At 40.8% G+C, this 21,180-nt stretch overlaps 1 protein-coding gene across 2 annotated transcripts in view; it reads left to right on the top strand.

Annotated features, from left to right (window-relative positions):
• Positions 1 to 19,851, top strand: part of LOC309698698 (poliovirus receptor-like) — a 366,820-nt gene extending 346,969 nt beyond the window's left edge. The window contains exons 7-10 of one of the 2 annotated variants that reach the window (XM_082521330.1): positions 2,523 to 2,652; positions 6,867 to 6,924; positions 13,233 to 13,328; positions 15,687 to 19,851. In XM_082521330.1, coding sequence (XP_082377456.1) covers positions 2,523 to 2,652; positions 6,867 to 6,924; positions 13,233 to 13,328; positions 15,687 to 15,872 — 470 coding nt within the window. In that variant the 3' untranslated portion in view covers positions 15,873 to 19,851. Of the gene's footprint in view, positions 1 to 2,519; positions 2,653 to 6,866; positions 6,925 to 13,232; positions 13,329 to 15,686 lie in introns of both variants that reach the window. The other variant, XM_082521329.1, reaches the window with a different exon arrangement.
• The last annotated feature ends 1,329 nt before the right edge of the window (positions 19,852 to 21,180 follow it).

Here is a 21,180-nt window from a genome sequence, read left to right as displayed (position 1 = left end):
TGACCTTTTATTTTTGGGACCCTTTACTTCAGGGCCTCTCTTGTGGCCATGTAAAGATGGACGGCTGTCAAAAATGAAAAGAACGGTTAGCGATTGGTCCTGTTATTACCCTATTTATCTAAAAATAGAATATTGCCCTCGTCAGTGACATTTTCAAGAGTTAAACGTGAAAACTTTGTTGAATATTCAGCTGCTCAAAGAAACTAGAAGAAATTGCATTCAGTTTATCTGCCTCTATTGAAGTTGCACATAAAGGCAGGTGGATAGACACAAGTTTACTGTGGCAATGTGCAATTCAACATCTCTGCTCCGCCTGCAGTCAGAACAACAGGTGGGTTTGACGAGGATATTGCCTGATGCTTTTTGCCTGTTCAGAAGTGGATTTCCTGAGAGATTATTAAGACCAGTTTTGCATCTGCCCTGCTAGAAACAAACTGCTTTCCTCTTCCATCCATCTTCCCTTACCTCCAGGGCTGTACTCTGTTTCACATCCTCCATCTCTGACCAATCAGGTTTCTGTGCCTCTCCCGGGTGGGAAAAAAAATAAAATAAGCCCATTCCCCCACCCACCACTTCCATATTTTCCACGCAGCTTCTGTTGTGCGCCACCGTGACTCATTGTTTATTGAAAGGCAGTCTGTTATTGACCACAAAAAAAAAATCAATGGCAAACATCCGCAGTGTAAACTCTGATAACACCGTGGAACACATCAAACGAGCATGCAAAGAGAAAAGAGGAAGTTGCATTTATGTTTGTGTGGTTTTACAGTTCGAGCAATGAGGAAAGGCTGGTGTTACCCTCTCCTCCCCCTCCCTCCATCTGCCTCCCCTCATTTTCCTCATTCCTTCCCACATCTCCCATCTAGGTTTATTTCTTCCTCATGTTTACCCCTCTTTCCCCTTCTCATTCTATTCCTCGCCTTTTCCCTCAGACTGTGTATGTGATCATGCATAACTTAGACTTGCTACCTCTTCTGTCTGTGACCAATATGGCAGCCATGGTAACTGTGAAGACACACACAAACACACACACAGGCCTGGATTTATCCAATTAATATAAAATACTTGCCATATCTATCTATTTATCTATATATCTATAAGGTTGGAACAGAGTGCCACCTGCTGGCCAGGAAGAGCAAATGGATCCTTATTTTATTCATGGGTAAAATCAAACACTGGTTGATCATATGAACAACTTACAATTAAGGGGTTTGCTTATATAATTAGCAATAATATAGTTTATCTTTACCTTTTTATTTTTACAATTATTTCATGCCTCTGAAACCTCTACAGCCATTTTAATAGAATAATCACCTTAATGAATGATCAAAAAATATCTATTATTGTGTTCCATTTTTTGTTTTTTCATTGAAAAGTGTCGTATTGATGTTGTTTTTGCCTTATCATTTGCATCAATGTACTCGAGGCTAATGGCTTTAAACCCAGGAAACACATTTGTGTGATTGTTGCAAATATGTTTTCAGTCTCAAAAGCTACGATTAAAGAGAAGAGTCAAGCAGTTCTGTGTGCTGTATTTACAGCGCCGTTTTTTCTTGCTGCAGCAGCAACAAAGGTTGTTTTTTTTATTTATATATTTTTTTAGATAAACACTCAAACATCAGCTAAACATAATGCTAAACGAGTGGAAATTGTGTGGGCTATTATCCTTTTATCATCCCCTTATCAAATGCAGTAGTGTGTGTTTACTTCAGTGTTACTGATGAAATAGGTCTTCATAAGGGGAGAACAAAAACCTGTGAAAAACAGCTCAACCCTCCCTTTTGTTGTTTCTGCCAAACTCCCTGTGATAGTCAGCAGTTGAGCAGAACGATCCATGCTGGATATTGTGTGCCGTTTGCAGCTGCTGTCAGCCTGTTCTTCTCCCTCTCTCTCGTTTTTTTTTTTCTTTTAAATAAGAGCGAATGGTAATGAAAGGCTTTTACAGTCAATTCAGATGCCTCACTGCCCTCTGGAAATCATAAACAGGCTCTTAATTGAAGGGAAATGTCGAGGTCAGCATGAGGCTCAGCTGAAGATTTACAGCATTCATGAGTGTTGGCGTATAACAGAGACCTTAGAAGTGCTTTCATTTACTAGAATTTCTATGAATTCTTTATGTCTCTCCTTCTTTGTATCTGTGTTTCCGTGTCACCTTTTATTGGTGCATACATTGCTGACACCGAATAGAAAGTTGGCTTTGATTTTCTTAGTCGTGTACAGCTTCTTGTGATGGCTCATTTTACTCACGTGCCATTTTTGCGTCTGCGTGTTTGCTGTTTGTTTAACATGTTTTCCTCAGTTTCAGTTTTATGTTTCTCACAGCTACAAATTATCTTCTTTCATTCTATCTTCTTGCTTCTGCAAAAAAAGGAAAAAACACATAAAAGAACAAATTTTTGCAAGTGAGCAACATTAAAGTGCCAGTAGCAGCCCCATGAAATTTAAATGAACTACTGATAATCTTCTCCCTCTTTTCTCTCTGTTTTTCATTCGCGTCTCTTCTCTGTGTCCCCTGCAAGAAGAGGAACGGCAACTCATCCAAGGTCCATCAACAGGTGCCGTAATAGGAGCGATCCTCGGTGCTCTCATCTTCATCTGCATAGTCATCATCGGCACCATCTTCTTCATCCGCAACCGGCAGGAGGACGCAGAGTAAGTCTTCATTAGCAATCCTGTATCTACTTAATCGTTTATTTAACCTCCTGAGCAAAACTAATCCCCCCTCGAGGACTAAGGCTCATTAAGACTTGTTACATGTCATGAGGGAACCCACCAGAGGAAGCTCTGTGATAAATCCTGACCTGAAGTTTATAGCATGAGGCTGCTGGGAGATTTTATTCCCAAAATGTTCTGCTCTGAGCTCCCATTTCAGCTCCTGCAGTTCCCCTCCTGGGCTTCAGCTGTAAATGGAGATTTATTAAACTCCAGTTTGAAGGAGGGGTTTTCCAATCTGAGGCTTCTTGTAGAGGCCTCCAGTAAATTAACAAACATGCAGCTATTGTTTACCGCCTGTTTGCTGAGTCAGGGGTTAATTAGATTTCGTTGGAGACGCCTTGCTGATGCCGTGCAGCTACTTCCAGTAAACTGATGCAACAAAAAAGATGGAATTTATGGTGATTACTAAGCATAAATGATTAACCATAAATAATGCTTGCAGAGTCAGGGTCAGAGTAAACATCTACTGAGTGATTAATAATTCTGATTAAGGATAGGAAAAGAACCTCTGTCCAGTGGCGGTCCTAGCCTGTTTGGCGCTCCGGGCTAACACTCCCTCTGGCGCCCCCCCCCCCACACACACACACACACACACACACACACAAATCATATTATGGATTGTACATTAACATAAAACTGTTGTCAAAATTCACCAGAGAAACACACACACACACATATGAAGAGAGAGAGAGTGTGCATAGTATGCAAACGGCTACCAAACAGCCATCATAATTCGTCATACAATGAGAACAGGACAAATCAACAACTGACAATGACTAATTAATATTAAAATCTGTAACATAATGTATTGTTTGGAGTTTAGTCTGTTACTGTTACTATTTTTACCATTTCTTCTTGGAGCAACTGTAACGCACATAATTTCCTTCCTGTATCTTTTGCTCGTTTCTCCTCCTCTTCTTTTCCCTTTTTTCTAAACTGAGGACCTGATGGCTTTGAACTTTTCTTGTCCATCTTCCATTGGTTTTAATTTTGCACTCCAGTATGAACACCCATTCCCCAACCCGAGGATCACCACAGCATAACCTAACAGACCTACACCTTAGTTCACAGATTCACTTTGTCTAGGGTGTATTTCTGGGATTTCACACAACCCAGGATTCAAATCATGAATACATAATTTACAACATTATGAATGAAATGTGCTCTACTTGGAAGCAGCCGCCCCCCTCCCCTTTCGACGGGTTGTGTGTGAGACTTTAAATCATCAAACTGTAAATTATAAATTTTAAATTGTTATTGATCCCTTTACCCCGAGTCCTAAAGCATATATTTATTTTCTTACTGTTCTTAAATTTATTGTTTGTTTACTTGCACTGCTGTAACTGGAGTCTCATCGTCTCGTCTCTCTATAAACTGGACTGTATGTAGCGGAGATGACAATAAAGTTTACTTTGACTTCAGCAGCGAGCAGGCGCACCGAGGGCTCTCGCGCTCACTTTTCACGTATAGAATTTCGAAAAACCATCGGTGCAAATTATAAGTCTGTATCATAATGTCTGGTGTTTTTGTGTTTGTTGTTTTGTTTTTATTTTGTTTTATTTTGCGAGTTGGTTATTAGATGCTGCTCCAGCCAGCCAGAGAATCCCCCGCCGCCCCGCCCTCTCCTCCCTGTGCCGCAAGGGAGTAGAGGGCCCCACTCACCTCTTCACGGCTAACTGCCCCTTAGTTTTATCTGCTCCTCAGAAATCAAGAGTTTTGGGGAGGAGGTGTGGATGTGCGCTGTTGCCCAGCAGTCAGATGTTCATGTCACATTCACCACACATATCACCTCTGGGGGTAGCTAGTGCGTCTTCTTACACATCTGTTGGGGCGGAGGTATGTGTGTGTATGACTGGGCCTGAGTTTGGGACTTGTTGCGCCTTAACCCCTGTGGGACATGGCGGAGGGTTGCTCCTCTTACTGCTCCCATTTGATCGTTACTGCCTCTTTGTGGATGTCAGTAGTTGGTGGTTCGGTGCACATGGTCAGATGATCTGGCGTGTTCACTGACCTGCTTCCTTGGAGGTTGTGTTTCAGGGTGGCTCAGGCCTTGTTGTGGTGGGGGTCTCTGGGGGGTGTTGGGCTGTTATCAGGAGCCTGGGGCACAAGGCCTCTGGGCCCGGTCCTTGGCTCGTGTCTGGTGGATGGTCAGCTGCCCATTGCTCCCAAGGAGCTCATTGCTCCTTTGGAGCTCTTGCCCTGCGGCCATGGGGGATCTGTCTTCCTTCTGCTTCGCTGGGCATGCAGTTATTATTGTGACGTGCAGCCTCTTCAGTGCTCTTGGTGGGCTGCGGACGGCCCGGGTCTCCTGGGCCTTCCTCTGTCTGGTTCTGGCTCCCAGGGGCCGTGTTGCGGCGTCTAATCCTCTTTATCAAGTACTTTCATGACAAATGCACACACACTTTGTTTTTGTTGTTATTTCTCTGTCAGTTGGTTTGTCTTGATTGTGTTTTGTTACGAATGCAGCAACTGATGACCTGTCATGTTTTATTTGTACTTGGTCCTTTATTGTTATGTTTATTCCCTATTTTTCTCTTTTTTCTTATTCTTTCTCTTTTCTCTTCTCTTTTCTTATGCCTGACAGCTCTGCATTCTTACACTCCACATATATAAAATAATTAAAAATAAATAAAAAACAGGTGAACAAGAGAAGCCTATAAAGTTCATAGATCTCCTCTCCTCAGATGTGTTTGGTACAACGATGCACTCAGACCATGGTTCTGCTTGTCAAAGCTGCCGGACAGACCGGGTTACTAAAAAATAAAAATAAAAGTTGTGTCTTACCGGTGTCAGCAGCAGCTTTCAAAAGGAGCAACAAGGTGAGCAGTCTCCATTTTGGCTTTGCATCACATTTTTCACAGTTTCTCTAACACTTGGTGAGTAGTTTGGCTGTTTGCAGACAAATCGTTGTCTCTGGTGACCACAGCAACCGGCTCACAGCCAAAGTGATCACACGAAGATTTTCAGTCCAGTACTGCACACCTCTTTCTCTACAATTACTCACCAACTGGTCACAGAAAGCATTTTCCCAAGCAGCCAGAGGTCTCTGCAACCAGTTGGGGAACATGTTTTTCTATTGTGACCAACAAACTGGCCTCTAGGCTGGTGTGATGGAGGCCTAAGGCTACCATCTGTGATTAGCATCTATATTGGTTGATTGTACTATGGTTGCTATGTACAGACACGGATACCTGTAGTTATTACTTAGTAATGCTATAATTTCACTCTTCAAACCTGAAGAACAAATGTTTTGGACTGCATATCAAATAGCATAATTTGCTATTAAAAAGGCTCAAAAAGCACCAAAAACATGGTCAAGAGGTCGAGTACTATGACTCATGTTATTACCCAAGCCCGAGAGCTGCTGGCATTTGTCAGTCAAAGCAGCCACAGCCAGAAAGAAAAGATAAGTTATAAAAGGAAATTAGGTAAAGAGACCAAAACCTTTTTTGTTTGTTAGCCACACAGGTCCACATGTTTATTTCTGTAGTAAAATTAGACATTTTAACATCACAGGCTATGGTGGTAGATGCTCTTTTGTAACCAGCTTCAAGTGGCCACTCCAAAAACTTCAGTTTTTGGCAGTTTAGCATTGGCTTCATTTTTCAGCTCTAAGCATGATGCTTGGATGAAACTAGGGTGAATATTGGAGCCCAGAAACACAACTCCACGTGAATGAATGCTGGTACTGCATTATTTCTGCTGGGTGATAAGGTTATTGTTGTTATTTTTGACTTGTTAGGAGAGGCTTTACTGTGTCTGTGGTTTCGTAGAGGCTTTTAAAGGTTTCTTAAATGAAGCTGTGGATCTTATTTTCAAATCCTACGTGTTGACGGGTTCTCCAAGTCCATCTACGGTAGCACGCATTTTTAAAAACGCTTTCTAAAGTTGATTTCTTAACCATCAGTGTTTGTTTTTCTTTAACTCAAAATGTTTGGGGTTTTTTTTCCCTCATAGTGCTGAATTTTGTAAGAAAAGAATCTAGATTAAATGATAACAGCATGTGACATCTTTGCAGTTTGACATTTCAAGACTTTATATTTCTGTGATCTCTCAGTGGCCCAAGTTGTTTCTCCGTTGAATACAAAGAAATCTGTCTTAACGAAACAGAGATCAATACCACATTACCACTTTGTCTTTTGTCCAATCAGGGGCCCACCCAAGCACAAGCCCCCTCCCCCAGTGAAGGCAGGCAGCTCAACAGAAATGGTGAGTGGTCGGCGCGGTTTCAGATCAATCCTTATTGTCACCACAATTATATTCCACTCACACACACAAATACACACACAGTCCATTTGGACACTCATGATGGGGCTAATGGCTATTGATCGGAGATCCGAGTTGGCTTACGTGTGCCGAAATAATTAGCTTAGATTTTCGTAAAGAGGTCCATTAGAGCACTCCTCTCCTCGCCATGTCTGTTACTTTACTCCATCACTCACATTTTGATACGCTTGAGCCATGTTATGTAATGTGACTAAAACTCTATAATTTTATGTTGATTAGATTGTATAAAAGATGTCTAAAAGGCTATAAATGCCTTGGCTGAAAGGAAGGTTCACAGGGTTCAACAGTGGAGGTTTATTAGGCATTTACAGGATTTTCTACAAAGCGCCGACTGTAGAACATGACCAAATGACAGCATTATCTCTGTAGCTCTATATTTATGCATAACTCTTTGAGGGCAAGTCTCGGCCAAGTCGCAAGGCTTTTCTTTTAACATTTTTCTTTCAAAGTTGCTATCAGTGGGAGTTTTTTTTACATATCTTAGATGGTGTTCTTTTGATGCCTAATGATTGAATATTCCAGCCGTATGATCGTGCAAATGCAAATTTTGAGGGAGCCACATCTGTTATCTTGTTAAATAAAGATAAATGTATTCAAACTTTTAACTTTTTATAGTTAGAACCAGCATTCCTATCAATTATGATAACCCTGTGCTCGCCAGTGTCCTGTAATTGAAATCTTGGGACAAGACTGCTACCGCTGGGTGTTTATAGAGAACGTAAGAAGTCAGCTTCCTTTGGAAGAAAAAACTTCAGGGAGTTTTGTAATGCCTAATTAAACAGGAAAGTGGTGAAAGCTCCATTTTAGTAGAATTTTGCTATAAAATGTGATAAATGTTCTCAACAGCATCAGTCATTTTTTGAACAGACCTTCATTTCCTTTTGCAAATAAAATACGCCAAACTTGTCAGTGCAATATTTAGTGGTCTAGATTAGATTAGATTAGATAGAACTTTATTAATCCCTCGGGTGGGTTCCTCTGGGAAATTCGATTTCCAAAAAAGCACAGCACCGACAGAAGTTACAGAGTTACAGAATATTATATATATATATATATATATAATACACACACACACACACATATATATATATAAATACAGAGACAATATAAATAAAATATACGAAGGGGATAAATAGAATAAATAGGAATAAAAATAAAAATACAAGTGAATTGCACATTTCAAGTATTGAGTCTATTGCACCGTTGACTATTTACAAAAGTATTGCACAAGGTATTGTACAGTGAGGTGAAGAGGCACTACAGCTTAGTTGTTCCCCCTCCTTTGTCCTCCTGTTTCCCCTCCCTCTCCCCTCCAGGGAGGAGTTAAACAGTCTGATGGCGTGTGGGACAAAGGAGTTTTTAAGTCTGTTAGTTCTTGTCTTTGGGAGAAGCAACCTGTCACTGAACAGACTCTTCTGGTTGTTAATGGCCGTGTGCAGAGGATGCCTGGCATTGTCCATAATGTCCATCAGTTTCTTTAATGTCCTTTTCTCTGCCACTGTCACCAGAGTGTCCAGCTTCATGCCGACCACAGAGCCAGCCCTCCTGATCAGTTTCTCCAGCCTGGATGAGTCCTTCTTTGCTGTGCTGCTCCCCCAGCACACCACAGCATAGAAAAGTACTCCAGCAACCACCGACTGGTAAAACATCCTCAGGAGCTTCCTGCAGATGTTAAAAGACCTCAGCCTCCTGAGGAAGTACAGTCGGCTTTGGGCTTTTTTATACAGGTGCTCTGTGTTGCATGACCAGTCCAGTTTATTGTCCACCCACAGCCCGAGGTACTTGTACTTGTTGACCACCTCCACCTCCTCCCCCTCTATCTGAACCGGCAGTGGACCTGCTCTAGACCTCCCGAAGTCCACAACCAGTTCCTTAGTCTTTGAGGTGTTGAGTTGCAGGTGGTTTGTGTGACTCCATGCGACAAAGTTCCTCACCAGACTTCTGTACTCCTCTTCCTGATCATCCCAGATACACCCCATGATGGCTGTGTCGTCTGCAAACTTCTGAATATGGCATAATTCAGAGTTGTAGCAGAAGTCAGAGGTGTACAGGGTGAAGAGAAGAGGGGACAGCACAGTTCCCTGTGGTGCTCCTGTGCTGCTGACCACTGTGTCAGACATGATGTCCTTCAGCCTGACGTACTGTGGTCTGTCGGTGAGGTAGTCGGAGATCCAAGCCACCAGGCAGGGGTCCACCTCCATCCTGTTCAGTTTTTCTTGAAGCATACAGGGCCGGATGGTATTAAAGGCACTGGAAAAGTCAAGAAACAGGATCCTGACCGTGCCTTTTCCCCCATCCAGGTGTGAGTGGGCTCTGTGTAGGAGGTACAGGATGGCATCCTCCACTCCGACACCCGCCTTGTATGCAAACTGTAGTGGGTCCTGGGCATGTTGTACCTGTGGTCGGAGGAGGTTGAGGAAGAGCCGCTCTAGAGTCTTCATAAGATGTGACGTCAGTGCCACCGGTCGGAAGTCATTCAGCTCATTGGGCCGGTTCCTTTTAGGGACCGGGACGATGCAGGATGTCTTCCATAGGGCGGGCACTCTCCCCAGTCGCAGACTGAGGTTGAAGACTCGTTGTAGCGGCTCCCCAAGTTCAGCAGCACACGCCTTTAGCATCCTAGGACACACCTTGTCTGGGCCTGCTGCCTTTCTGGGGCGAAGCTTCCTCAGTTGTCTCCTGACCTGATCCACTGTGACACTGGGAGATGTTTGGGAGGAGGGGAGGGGGGGAGATGTCTTGCTGCTGAGAGAGGGATTGGAGGAGGGGGGTGTCATGGTGTCAGGAAGGGGGGGAAGCGAGGGAGGTAGGAGAGTGGGGATTGGACTCTGTAGTGAAGGTGAGGGTGGGGGGGTTGTGGGCTGGTCAAACCTGTTGAAGAAGTTGTTAAGTTCGTTTGCCTTCTCCACAGTCTAATCACAATCTAGATTACAGCAGTTACTTTGACGTTATTATAATCAATAAAAACAACTGATAAGGCTTTAAAACAACAGCTGAATCGCTGTAATAATCTTAGATCTCTTTTAAAAGTGGAGTGCTCTTTAAGCATCTGAATGCAAAAACTGTGAGCAAGTTTCATAGTGCTAGGATCATATGTGAGCTAGCATGGGCAGCAGAGAGCTAAACTTCCCACGTGAAAAGCAAAGAAAGGAATAGAAATTGAATTTTATTGGCCTTTTCATTCATTTAGATTCATAACAAATTACCAGCAAATGAAATTATTGAGGTCTTGAACTGGATGTCTTTCAATCATAATCTGGATATCATGGCTGCACCTAAAAACTGGCCTTCATCAGCTCAAGTTTCATCACTTTCCAAACATCAAATTAAGTTGTGCAGAAACACAAGTAGACTTGAGCCATTAGGTGAGGACACTTGCCTGTTAACCCTCTAAGTCATCCAGTTTTTGATATGAGTTGGTTTTAAAGATTGTTTTTTATTTGTTCCCTGATTGCTAAGACATCTGAGAACAATCTAATAGAAACTAAAAATGCATGTTGCGTAGGGTTGCAATTAGCAATAGGACAGGTGGCCTCACATTTGACTCTGTATACTGTGTATACTTACATACAGAGCAGTTCATGGTCAATTCAAACACTGCACGTTCATCTGGCTGCAAAACAATCCCAAATCATCACCCCTTCATCATCGTGCTTCACACTTGGTATAGCTGGTAAAAGGTGCATGAGCTTAAACGCTGTGTGGCACTACCCATTATGCCTAAACATCTCTACTTAGCCTCTTCTGTCCAAACAACATTGCTCAAAAAATCTTGTGGTTTGTTTAGATAAACTTTGCAAACCTAAGCTGTCCTGTCGTGTTCTATATAGAGAGAAGAGGCTTTCTCCTAGCAACCCTTTGAAAAAAAGCCATACTTGTTCAGTCTTTTTTAATTGTACTGACATAAAGTCAAAAATCAAATAGATTAAGATGTAGCTCTGAGATGTTTTGCAATTACTTTGAGCACTGCATCGTCTAACATTCAGATTTTTATCTGCTGGGCCATCCAATCCCGAGAATATTGTGGCATTTTGTTAACACACACCTGAATGGTCCAGACCAGCAAGCTGCCAAAACCTCACTTAGCTGTTATTTACCCTCTTAATTGCTATAGAAACATGTGGGTGTTGTTCACAGGGCCGCACAAAGTCCTGTGAAAATTCTTTTTCACATGACTGTAGGGTTATGGTCGCCAGCAGTCAGTAGGATAAGCCCAGTACGGTCAACGTGCCGACACATTTACACCTCAGACGATGTTCAGTTTTTCAGTCAATAGCCCTTTTGTTCCATTCACATGCATTTGGTTTGTTATAGAACAATGCAGCCGACTGAAAAGAGCAGCATGCATTTTCTATAAAAATCATCTGAAATGGCTCAGCCATGGAGATAACTAAGTAGACTGCGGTGATAATTCAGGCAGACTTTCGTCCTACATTAATATTACAGATGTTTTTACAATCCGTCACTAAGTTTTTCAAATGAAACATAAAGTAGTCAGCTGAGGTTTCTGAGGAGATAACAACAGAATGAAAAAATAAAGACAAAAGTAAGGTAAAGACACCATGACGTAGTAGCCAAATAATCTTCTCTGAGTTTCGGGTTCATGATATCATGGTAACCCTCCCTAACCTACCACAGCTTGACTACAAGTACTGTTCAGCTGGTGTAAAAAGAACCAAGGGAGACTTCAAAACAGATACACGATAACCTCCAGGATAAAGGTACAACAGTGCAGACACACCTCCCATGGCTTTCTGAATGAAAATGGGCTCCATGGAACAAGACCCCACTTTTGAAAGAGAAACATAAAAAAAGCTCAGCTGTTTGTTCAAATGCATGCTGACAGGCCACATTGCTTCTGGGAGAATATTCTTTGGACAGAAAAAAAAACAAAATTAGAGCTTTTTGGTAAGTCGCATCAGCTTCATGTCCACAAAAGAAAATTTTCAAAGAAAGATCAAAGGAAATCCTCCCTATGAAATATGGAAGAGGCTTACTCATGTTAGAAGGTTGCTTTGCTGTGCCGGTCGCAGGGGTGCTTCAGTCTGTGCAAGGCAGAGAGAAATCATAAAAAAGACGAGTATTTGTTGAAAAAGCATCTGAGGCTGCCTAAATCACAGTTCATTGATTGTCCAACAAGCTAATGTCCCAAAATGTACTTCTTAAAGCACCAAAGGATGGACATGAAGGAAACCCTGAATCTTTCTGAAGTTTTATGAGTCCCTATTTTAAAGCAGTGTAACTGCTCTTGCTTGAAAGTTGCTGATGTCTTGAAGATGTACGCAAGTTGTTCTTTGGCGTTAATGCACGACAATACACTAGTCGTGGCAAAACTGAAGCCGATCTCACTTCAAATTCATCACATGTGAACGCTTGTTTACAGTGCCTTAAAACGTTACTGCTATTATTTACGGACAGTTAGTACATTTTAACCTCAATCTATGATAGTTTCCTAAACAAAACGAGGAGTTTTGGTGACTAAATGTAACCAAACAGTGAGCTAAAACCAACTGAACCAGTCATGCTTTCTTCTTATGTGGACGTATGTGTCACTCAAGAATCAACATCAAAGGATATATTGTGCATGTTTCTCTGGAGCCAGCCGTTTCTGAGACAACAGCAGTATTTCGATGCACTAGGTTGATTTAGCATGTATGGAAAGCGGTGAAACTGGCAAAGTACAAAGAACAAAGCATGCATGAAAACTGGAAGACGTGAAGTTTGGTCAAGCAAAGTTAAACTGGACTTCAAAGTGTAACCCCATTACAAGTTACCGAGAGAAAAAAATACAAGAAAGGCTTGATTGCAGTGATTGCCTTTAAAAAAGGTAAGCTCCAAAATTTTAGGTTAAGCCTCCTGAATTTTTCTTCCCTGCCCCTTTCATTATTCAAAATAATGTTATGTTAAAATCAAGCGAAAGCTCTCTCGACAATTGAATTACTGACATGTGGAACCCAATTATTTTTTTCAATTTTAACTTATTTTTGTGAAAATTCTGATTATTGGCCGTAGTAACAAAACGGCAAAGGTCGTGTGCTGAAAACATCTTTTCATGCTTGTAAATGAAACCACTATGAATCATTGTGCGTGTGTGTACATCAAATACACACACGTGTAAGAGTGTGTTATTCTCTCACAGGTTACATATTCTCACTCTAAGATCCTATTTTATTGCACTGTTTCCACTTTGCTCTCTTCCCTGTGTGTTGATGTGGTTTCTGTACATGCAGCTCAACAAGCCATCAGAGCCTCCCACAGCCACAGAGACGGCGCCTCTCAGCCCAGGAGAGGTTTACTACGAGCCCACAGGGAGAGAGCCTGTCACTGTAACTATAACACACATAAATATGCACACACACACACACGCACACAAACACGCTCGCAGATACAAAAGCATGTTTTGCTCACTGACACATGAGCCACACTTCAGCCACAGGGGCTCCATATCTGTTTGGACAGCTACACACTGTTGTGGGGACCTCATGGTGTTTTCACTTTGTACCAATCAATCAACTGTTATTAATATTAAGCTGTGAATAATTACTTGAACTTCATAAAATGGTATTCTAATTAAATGTAAAAATGAAAGTCTTCACAACTTCCTGTGTTATTCCATAATCCCTCTGGTATGTAAATGAGTTGTGATAATTACTTAAGAGACATTCTGTAGTCTTCAGGTCAACTGATTTACATATATTATTGACAATCACATACAGTTAATTCCAAAAGTATTGAGACCTCTTTGCTTTCTGCGCACTTTACTGGACTGTAGGTTTAATTTTAAATGGATAAAAATTGTGCTTTTACCCTTTAGTCTACGCTTAATATAATAATAATCAAGTAAAAACATGCATTTATGTAAAGTACTCATACTTTTAATTCAGTGTAGAAGCCCCTTTGGCAGAAGCTTTGAGTTTTCCTGTAACTGTAGATGCTTGCACACATGGATTTAGGCGGTTCATCGTGGCGGATCCATTTCCAGACTGAATGAAAGCAGATGTTAAACATCTTCAGTCCTTCCACAGTTTGGGGGCAGGAGGGGTTAAATTTGGGCCACTTAATGAAAGTTAGAGATTCACATGTGTAGCAAAACTTACAAGGTACTGGCGTGATTGTTGGGGTGAAAAATCACCCCAGTCTCAGGACAAGCGCACGCTTTAAAATGTTTTCTTCAAGGACTTTTCTGTGTTTGGCTCCATTCATCCTTCTCTCTTCAACCCTCTATTTCTGCCCAAAAAGTTCAATATTTGCCTCATCAGATGCTTTCAGAGTGCATTAAATGCCATTTGGCAAACTCTGAGGAGGCCGTCATGTGCCTTTTAGTCCAGAGTGGCTTCTGTCTAGCTGTTCTAATGAACTGCTTTCCAGCATGTTCTCCTGCATCTGCAGAGCAATTGCGGAGCCAAAGGTTACATAGTGTTTTCTATTTTAAAAGACGGGGCCAGTTCCATTAACATCTTTATGGGAGGCAGGGAAACGTTGTACATTTTTTTTGCATGGCCACAGCCAATGACATCAGTGGATGCAACTTTGGGATCACTGATAGCACAGTAACAGCTCTACACCAACACGTTCGTCTGTGAATACTTCCTCACATGTTGGTTTTTGCAACTTTACTTGTGCGATTTCACATTCAAGAATTGTACCTAAACTATATCCATTCAATTCTATTTACCGCATGTGGAATCCAATCAGGTTTTTAAGGATTAATTACAGCAAAAATTAATTACAACAAACACTAATTACAGCCTTCAGGATCCCACCAAGTGCCGGACGTCCACGATGGTGTTTTGGGGGGTAAATCTGGTCAGTTCAGCCTTTAAATAGATGTCACTTTATGCTGAGTTTGATTGCAAAGTTGCACGTAAAAAGTTGTCTTTATTGCACATTAGAAATAATTCTAAAAAGTTTTCTTGATGTCCTGCTAACAATCTGAAAGGACTTTGGTAGAGGATCATTAGGGGGTCCTTTGTCCCTCTTGGGGGGACACTCCCACAGGGTTTAAATCTGGGACTCTTCACCATTTGACCTTAGAACTGAAGAAGCTTCTCGGATGAGAGGTGAAACGTCTTCAAGCAACTCAAAGAAGTCCAGACACTTTTCTTTCCAAGCTCCTTAGACTTCGATGACCTGGATGATTGAGAACCTTCATAGACAAAACCTGACAGGACAGCTTTTCATCTTTTACCATTTTAACAGTTGTTGTTTAGCTATGTAGCAACACTCTTAAACAAACATCATTTCACCTGAGCGCAGTTTGCATTAGACGACAGCGAGGGTCTGAATTCTTTGATGTCACAGATTATTACCTCCACTAAGGAGGCTGCTTTCTTTTCTGTCTGCAAACTCGATAGCTCAAAAATTTTGAATGAATTCTGATAAAGCTTTGTAGGATTTCAGATTGGGGTGATGTTAACAAGAAAATGTGGCTTATTGGATTAAAGTTGACAAAAAACCTTATAATTGATTTTTACTGCACTATAGACTTAAATTATGTTTTAAAAGTAGGTACAGTACTGCCCAGAGCAAGCTGTGGTAAAAAAACAAAATTTACAATACAGTAAAGTGTGCAAAAGCTGAATGCTTTTCTGAATCCACTCTTTACATAATATCACCTTATAACAATTATAATAGTAACTGATAAAGTATGGGATAGTAAGCCTGTTTATGTGTCCACTTTGCAGAACCTGGATGATGAGACCACCGGAGCCCTGAACGGCAGAGCCCCTCCAGTCAAATACGACAAAGAGCGCAAAGATCATGCAGCAGACGGTCACCATAGCAATGATTTGGATTCTTCTAATCACGATGTGCCGGCTGCCAACATTTCTCGTGGCGAAAGCTTTGTTTCTCCTGCCATGTACGTCTAGTTTTGGCAACCGGAACACCACGTCACAGGCATATGGGCAAATTCCAGGTCACGTTATTTAGCATGAAAAGTAAAGGCAAGCACACGTTTCCGCCATTTTTCTTGTAAACATTTACAAATGTTTAAAAAGTTTTAGTCCACACATGATGAATGTTTTCAATTTATTTTTATTTACCTTTCTTATTTAGTGGGTGTTATGGGTTTAAATATTTTCTCACTTAATATAAATAGTTTTTTTTTAATCTGTCGTAATGGTACTTGAGACAAAGAATTCGGTCAGTTAAAGTAAAAACAGCTTTTTTTAAAATTAATTTTATTTTTTAACCTCTGCCAACTGGAGCCAACTGGAACATCTTGCCATTAGCTTTCAGACAACCTAGAGCTACAATACAAAACATCGTGACAGACACACGCACATAGTAATCCATGATATTAGAAAACCAGAGAGCCAGTGAAATCACAATTTACAATAATTAAAAAAGTTAATTAGATGGTCAAGAGCTTGTGTAATGCACGTGAACTGGACTACACAGTGCCCTACTTCTGTGTAGTGTTAGCAAATTGTTTGATTTGCTATCAGACGCAATATGCAACATCTCGTGCGATGACCACACGGTCAAAAAATTCTTGTTGTATGTGAGGCTGCCAGTCCTGAGCTCTTCAGTTCACATCTGTGGAAAGTAAGTTCCCCTCTAAGTCAAGATGAAACACCAGGGAGCCGAGTACTACAGGGGAAGTAAAACAACCACATCTGAAGTCCTTTCAAAGCACTCCTCTTTTGCCGCTGCTTGAGTTTAGACGAGGCTGAATTCAACCCCAGGAAGTCCAAAGCCTGATCATCTGGCTCTCCAGGCAGCTTCATTAATCGCTCAAGACATTTGAAAACACATTTCAGTTATTTGTCAAGTCCCAAAATAACTGTAAAAAACCCCCCAACTCATCCTTGCCCAGATTACGGTCCAATAGAGAAACATTCCACTTTATTATGTTGTCAAAGAGCCTCATCTGTCCCTGCAACTGTCAGAGCGACGGGGCTGCTCGTTAGCGCTAACGAAGGGGAAGTGACATCGTTTTCAAGCTCTGTAACCTGGCAACATCACATCATTTAAAGTCCACGATTCATATTTGTTCTTGTTAATTGCAAGAGTCGGTAAGAGTGTGGGCTGGGGAGTGAAGGAGACTAAAGAAAAGCACACACGCAGGAGTGCACACACACAAACAAAAAGCCTCCACCAATTTTTGCTTTCAGTCCTCTAACAAATCACACAGTTAGAGTTGAGGAAAACATCATAAGGAATGTATTACAAAATGTGTAAATGCTCGGCATATATTAGAAGGATACTGCCATTACAGCCATTTTAACAGATTAGAATGGTCACAAAATCCGATATATGCAGATCATTTCGCACATGTCGAAAATATGCAGTCTGCATTTTATCCAAGAGTCGACTTGAAAGGGAAAAAAAACGCGAAAAAGAAGGCGAGCGACAACTTTGCCTTCAGGCTGAATCAAGAATTGGTCTTTACAGATGTCAGATGATGGTACCAAATCATGGACAGTGTAAATAGTATTGATAATATTGATGAATAATATATTGTTGGTGAAATGTGTACACATAAAAAAATAAACAAGTGTAAGTGTCATCAGTGCCTCTGTACAGGGGATGGAAGTTTGTTAAATGTCAAACGAGCGACTAAAAAAAGACAAAACAAAGTGTATATTACTATTTTGCTTTTCACGGGTGCATCAAGGTTGTCACTTAATACTAAAATGTTTTTGAGTATATAAAAAAATGATGTGGATTTTACTCCGTGTTCATATTACTCTGCATGGCATGATCGGTGGCTTGTTGAAACATTTTCCCAAGGCTGTTTGCGGAATAATCTTCATTTGTAAAAACATTTCTGAATGTCAGAAAAGAAAGCTGTTTTTCATTTCTGTCTCAATGCATCTGTCATACTCATGCACACCACGAGTCCAATTTAAGTTGAGAGAGCGGGATATTTTTTTGTTTTTATTTTTTCCTTTTTTTTTCCGTCTCACGACGGCTCCGCGAGCTGCCTGTTTTAGTCTCGAGCACTAATCTTAAAATGCAGTCAGCATGGAATCGTCGTCTCTTACGGCCACTGAGCCCAGCTCACACAAAAATACGCCAACTTTTTTTTCTTAATCTTGGGTTCTTGCTTCAGACTTTGAGCCGCACAAATCTTTCAGAGCCATCGTGTTTACTGTCAGAGGGCAGAGAAAGGCGGGCAGCTGATAAACTGCAGATTTGTCAGCAGGTATAAAAGTTAATGGAGGTGTCACGTAGACATAGATGGAAACAAAAGAGAGAGACAGGGATACAGTGGTGCATGGTGAACGTAGATTGATAGAATAATAACATAAGATTAAGGAAAAACTGGAAGACTTATGGGAAATTAAAACAACAAAGTAGAAAAATTCTGATCACAGCTTTCACTCTGCACAGTAGACGCCAGATGATATTTGTTTTGCCGACATACAGTATGACAATCATTTGTTTTCTTCATATGCACTATGCTTAGTCATTATAATAGTCCCACTTTATGCTGCTACATTATCATTTGTCCCCAAAAGAGGCATGCGTGTTTTCCAAATTATGTTTACAGTTTTCATAATGCGACAATTAGCTGAAATTAGCTGATTTGCTAGCTAATGTATAGCTAAATCCGGCCAGATGGAGGATAAAAGAGGACTTCTAAAGCAGCAAATAGTGTTAAAAGTTTTTGTTGCATACCTACTTTGTCCCACTAAGATGTTTATTCTCATTAGAGGAAATGTCTGCATGCTGCATGGGCCTATTTCCATATTTTATAAGAAGAGTCGCCCCACATTAACAAGTATACGGCCTTTTGACTCGCTTATATGGTGCAGTGTCAGACAATCGTATATGATGTATTTTATAGCCCCGACACAGAACAAAACTGTCATAAAGGGAAGTCAGTGTAATGGTTTTTCTTTTTTGTTGCTAAATTATTTTCACAAAATGAATGAATATTTAGTTTCCTGTGGATTTATTGTGTTTAATGCGTTAGCCAGGAGGCTGTTCTTGAGAGATTGAGCAAGAGGGAAAAGACAATCATTGGGACCCATTATATCAGAGACCAATGACTCAGCAAACCATTCAGTTCTGAGTTTCGACTCTGCCGTCTCATTTAAGGATCATTCGGTTTTTCCCAGAGCCTTGCGTTTAATAGAGTTGCTTCATTGTGAGGTATCTGGAATTAGATTGTTGCCATTTCCAGGAATAGATATGAAGCTGACTCATAAAATGCAAACTGCAAAAACATAATTCGGTTTACACTACAGGCTGCCAAACAGCATGGGTCCACAGTTACAAGATGGTTATCGGAGGTAAGTGCAGTGATTTTACATGGATTATCTGTCAGATAAAGGCTTCCTCCCTCTGTGAGAGGTGCAGTGTTGCCTTTTGGCCCAGGTGCTTTGCTCAGTCTCCCCACTTCCTCTGTTATTAGTTCAGCTCCAGAAACACAAGCTGTGAATGCCAGTGGTAATATTGTTCAGTCTGTATTCAGTCTCTCATCCACCCTCTTTGTTTTGTTTTTCTTCTCCGATCTCTCGTTCATTCATTGTCATCACAGCTTTTTATCACGGAGCCAGACGTGCCTTCTTTATGTTATTTTTAGCTTTTCAATTCTCACATTTCTTCTCTGACAGTAGAACAGATGACGAAACTGGGAAATACACAAACACGGGATGTGTTTGACATTGATAGTGACAGTGCTAAAACAGAAAAAACAACAAAAACACTGGAGATCAAATCATCTTATGTGAGTGTTTATTGGGTTTTCTTTCTTTTATTTTGTGTATCACAGATCAATTATCATTTTGTATGCTTTTTGGGAATCCTATTGTACATGTTTTACAACTCATTGTCTTGTCAAATAAAATGTAAACCCAAAAGACAAGAAGCCTGTGTCATTATTACCTCTAACATCTTCCCAGGAGCCAGAATTAATCTGAACGGTTAAAGATGTGGCGAGCCCAAAGATTGTGATTAATATCTTCAGGTAATGTTTGTCGAACATCTGGCAATGTTTGAGCTTCGAATTTGTCATTTTGCAAAATTTACTTGTGAAAAGACAACTTTTGCTAATGATTGTTAGCAATTATTTTATATTCTTGTATTCAGTTTATTAAAAGGTGGCAGTGACAATCATCATGACATCACCAGGAGTTTTGAAACCTCACAAATGTTAGCATTTTGGCTAAGTCAAAGGGGATCATATGTGGATGACAGGTTAAAGTTACCAGCTATTACTAGCAAGTTTGGCTAACAAATGCTAAAGTTGCAACTTGAGATACACATCTGCTAATTACTGTACTAATGTAAACTTTTAGCATACTGACTTATAACATCTAGGCTTGTTTTCAAATTTAGAGGAAGAAAGAGACCCTGAATGTGTGACGTCACTCCTGCAACACGCTAAAAAAACAAATGCACGTGGCTGTATTGGTTGTGGCAGGCAGCAAGCAGTATCATGTGTGGCTTTACTTTTCAAAATGTGATGTAATTCTCTCTGCAACATTTGTGGTAGCCATGATAACACATCTAATCTGAGGAAGCGACTGGTCAAATGCAAAATATGTCTAAAAGCTGAAGAGTGTACCTACTTGAAAGCCTGAAAGCCAACCTCAACAAAGGACGAGCAATTAACGTTAGCACGCCTGTTGTCAGTGTACAAGAAGTTGAACCCATGATGATAAAACTTTTAATGAGGCATCAACAGCTTCATTGACATCTTCTTCAGGTAATTAATTAGGTAGTTAGATAAGTTGGCAGAGAAATGGGGCTCTTTTCACTGTTTTGTTTGATGTTTTAATTTAGCACTTCCTTTTACACTAGCTGCAGTCCAGCTGAAGGGAAGTCAGAATTTCCCAGACTGGAATACTTCAAGTTGGATTTCCAACTGGAAAAATGGCGGCTGTGAACGTAAATGGTACAAAAACTGTAAAGCATTTAATCTGTAGTGTTGTATCCTTGTGACCCACTAAAAACGCAGGACGCAGTGGAACACAGCAATCGTACATCTGAAACCTTTGTATGTAGCCATTACCAATGGTAGTGAAAGATTACTATTTAATATTGTATAATGCAAATGGTATGATATGACCCTGGTAGCTGGTGTGGTGTCTAAAAAGCTACCCAACCCTAAGTAACAAAATAAAATATATTAGAATTTCTCTACCCAAACCTGAAGCACAAACTAGTCTCTCTTAAAAAAAAGGGCAGTGGAGACGTTTACTTCAGTGCCTCCAATTAGTT

Source organism: Aulonocara stuartgranti (assembly GCF_965226115.1).
Source record: "Aulonocara stuartgranti genome assembly, chromosome: 22".
In the NCBI taxonomy this organism is placed as follows: Eukaryota; Metazoa; Chordata; class Actinopteri; order Cichliformes; family Cichlidae; genus Aulonocara; species Aulonocara stuartgranti.
This window is presented reverse-complemented; position numbering and strand designations above follow the sequence as displayed.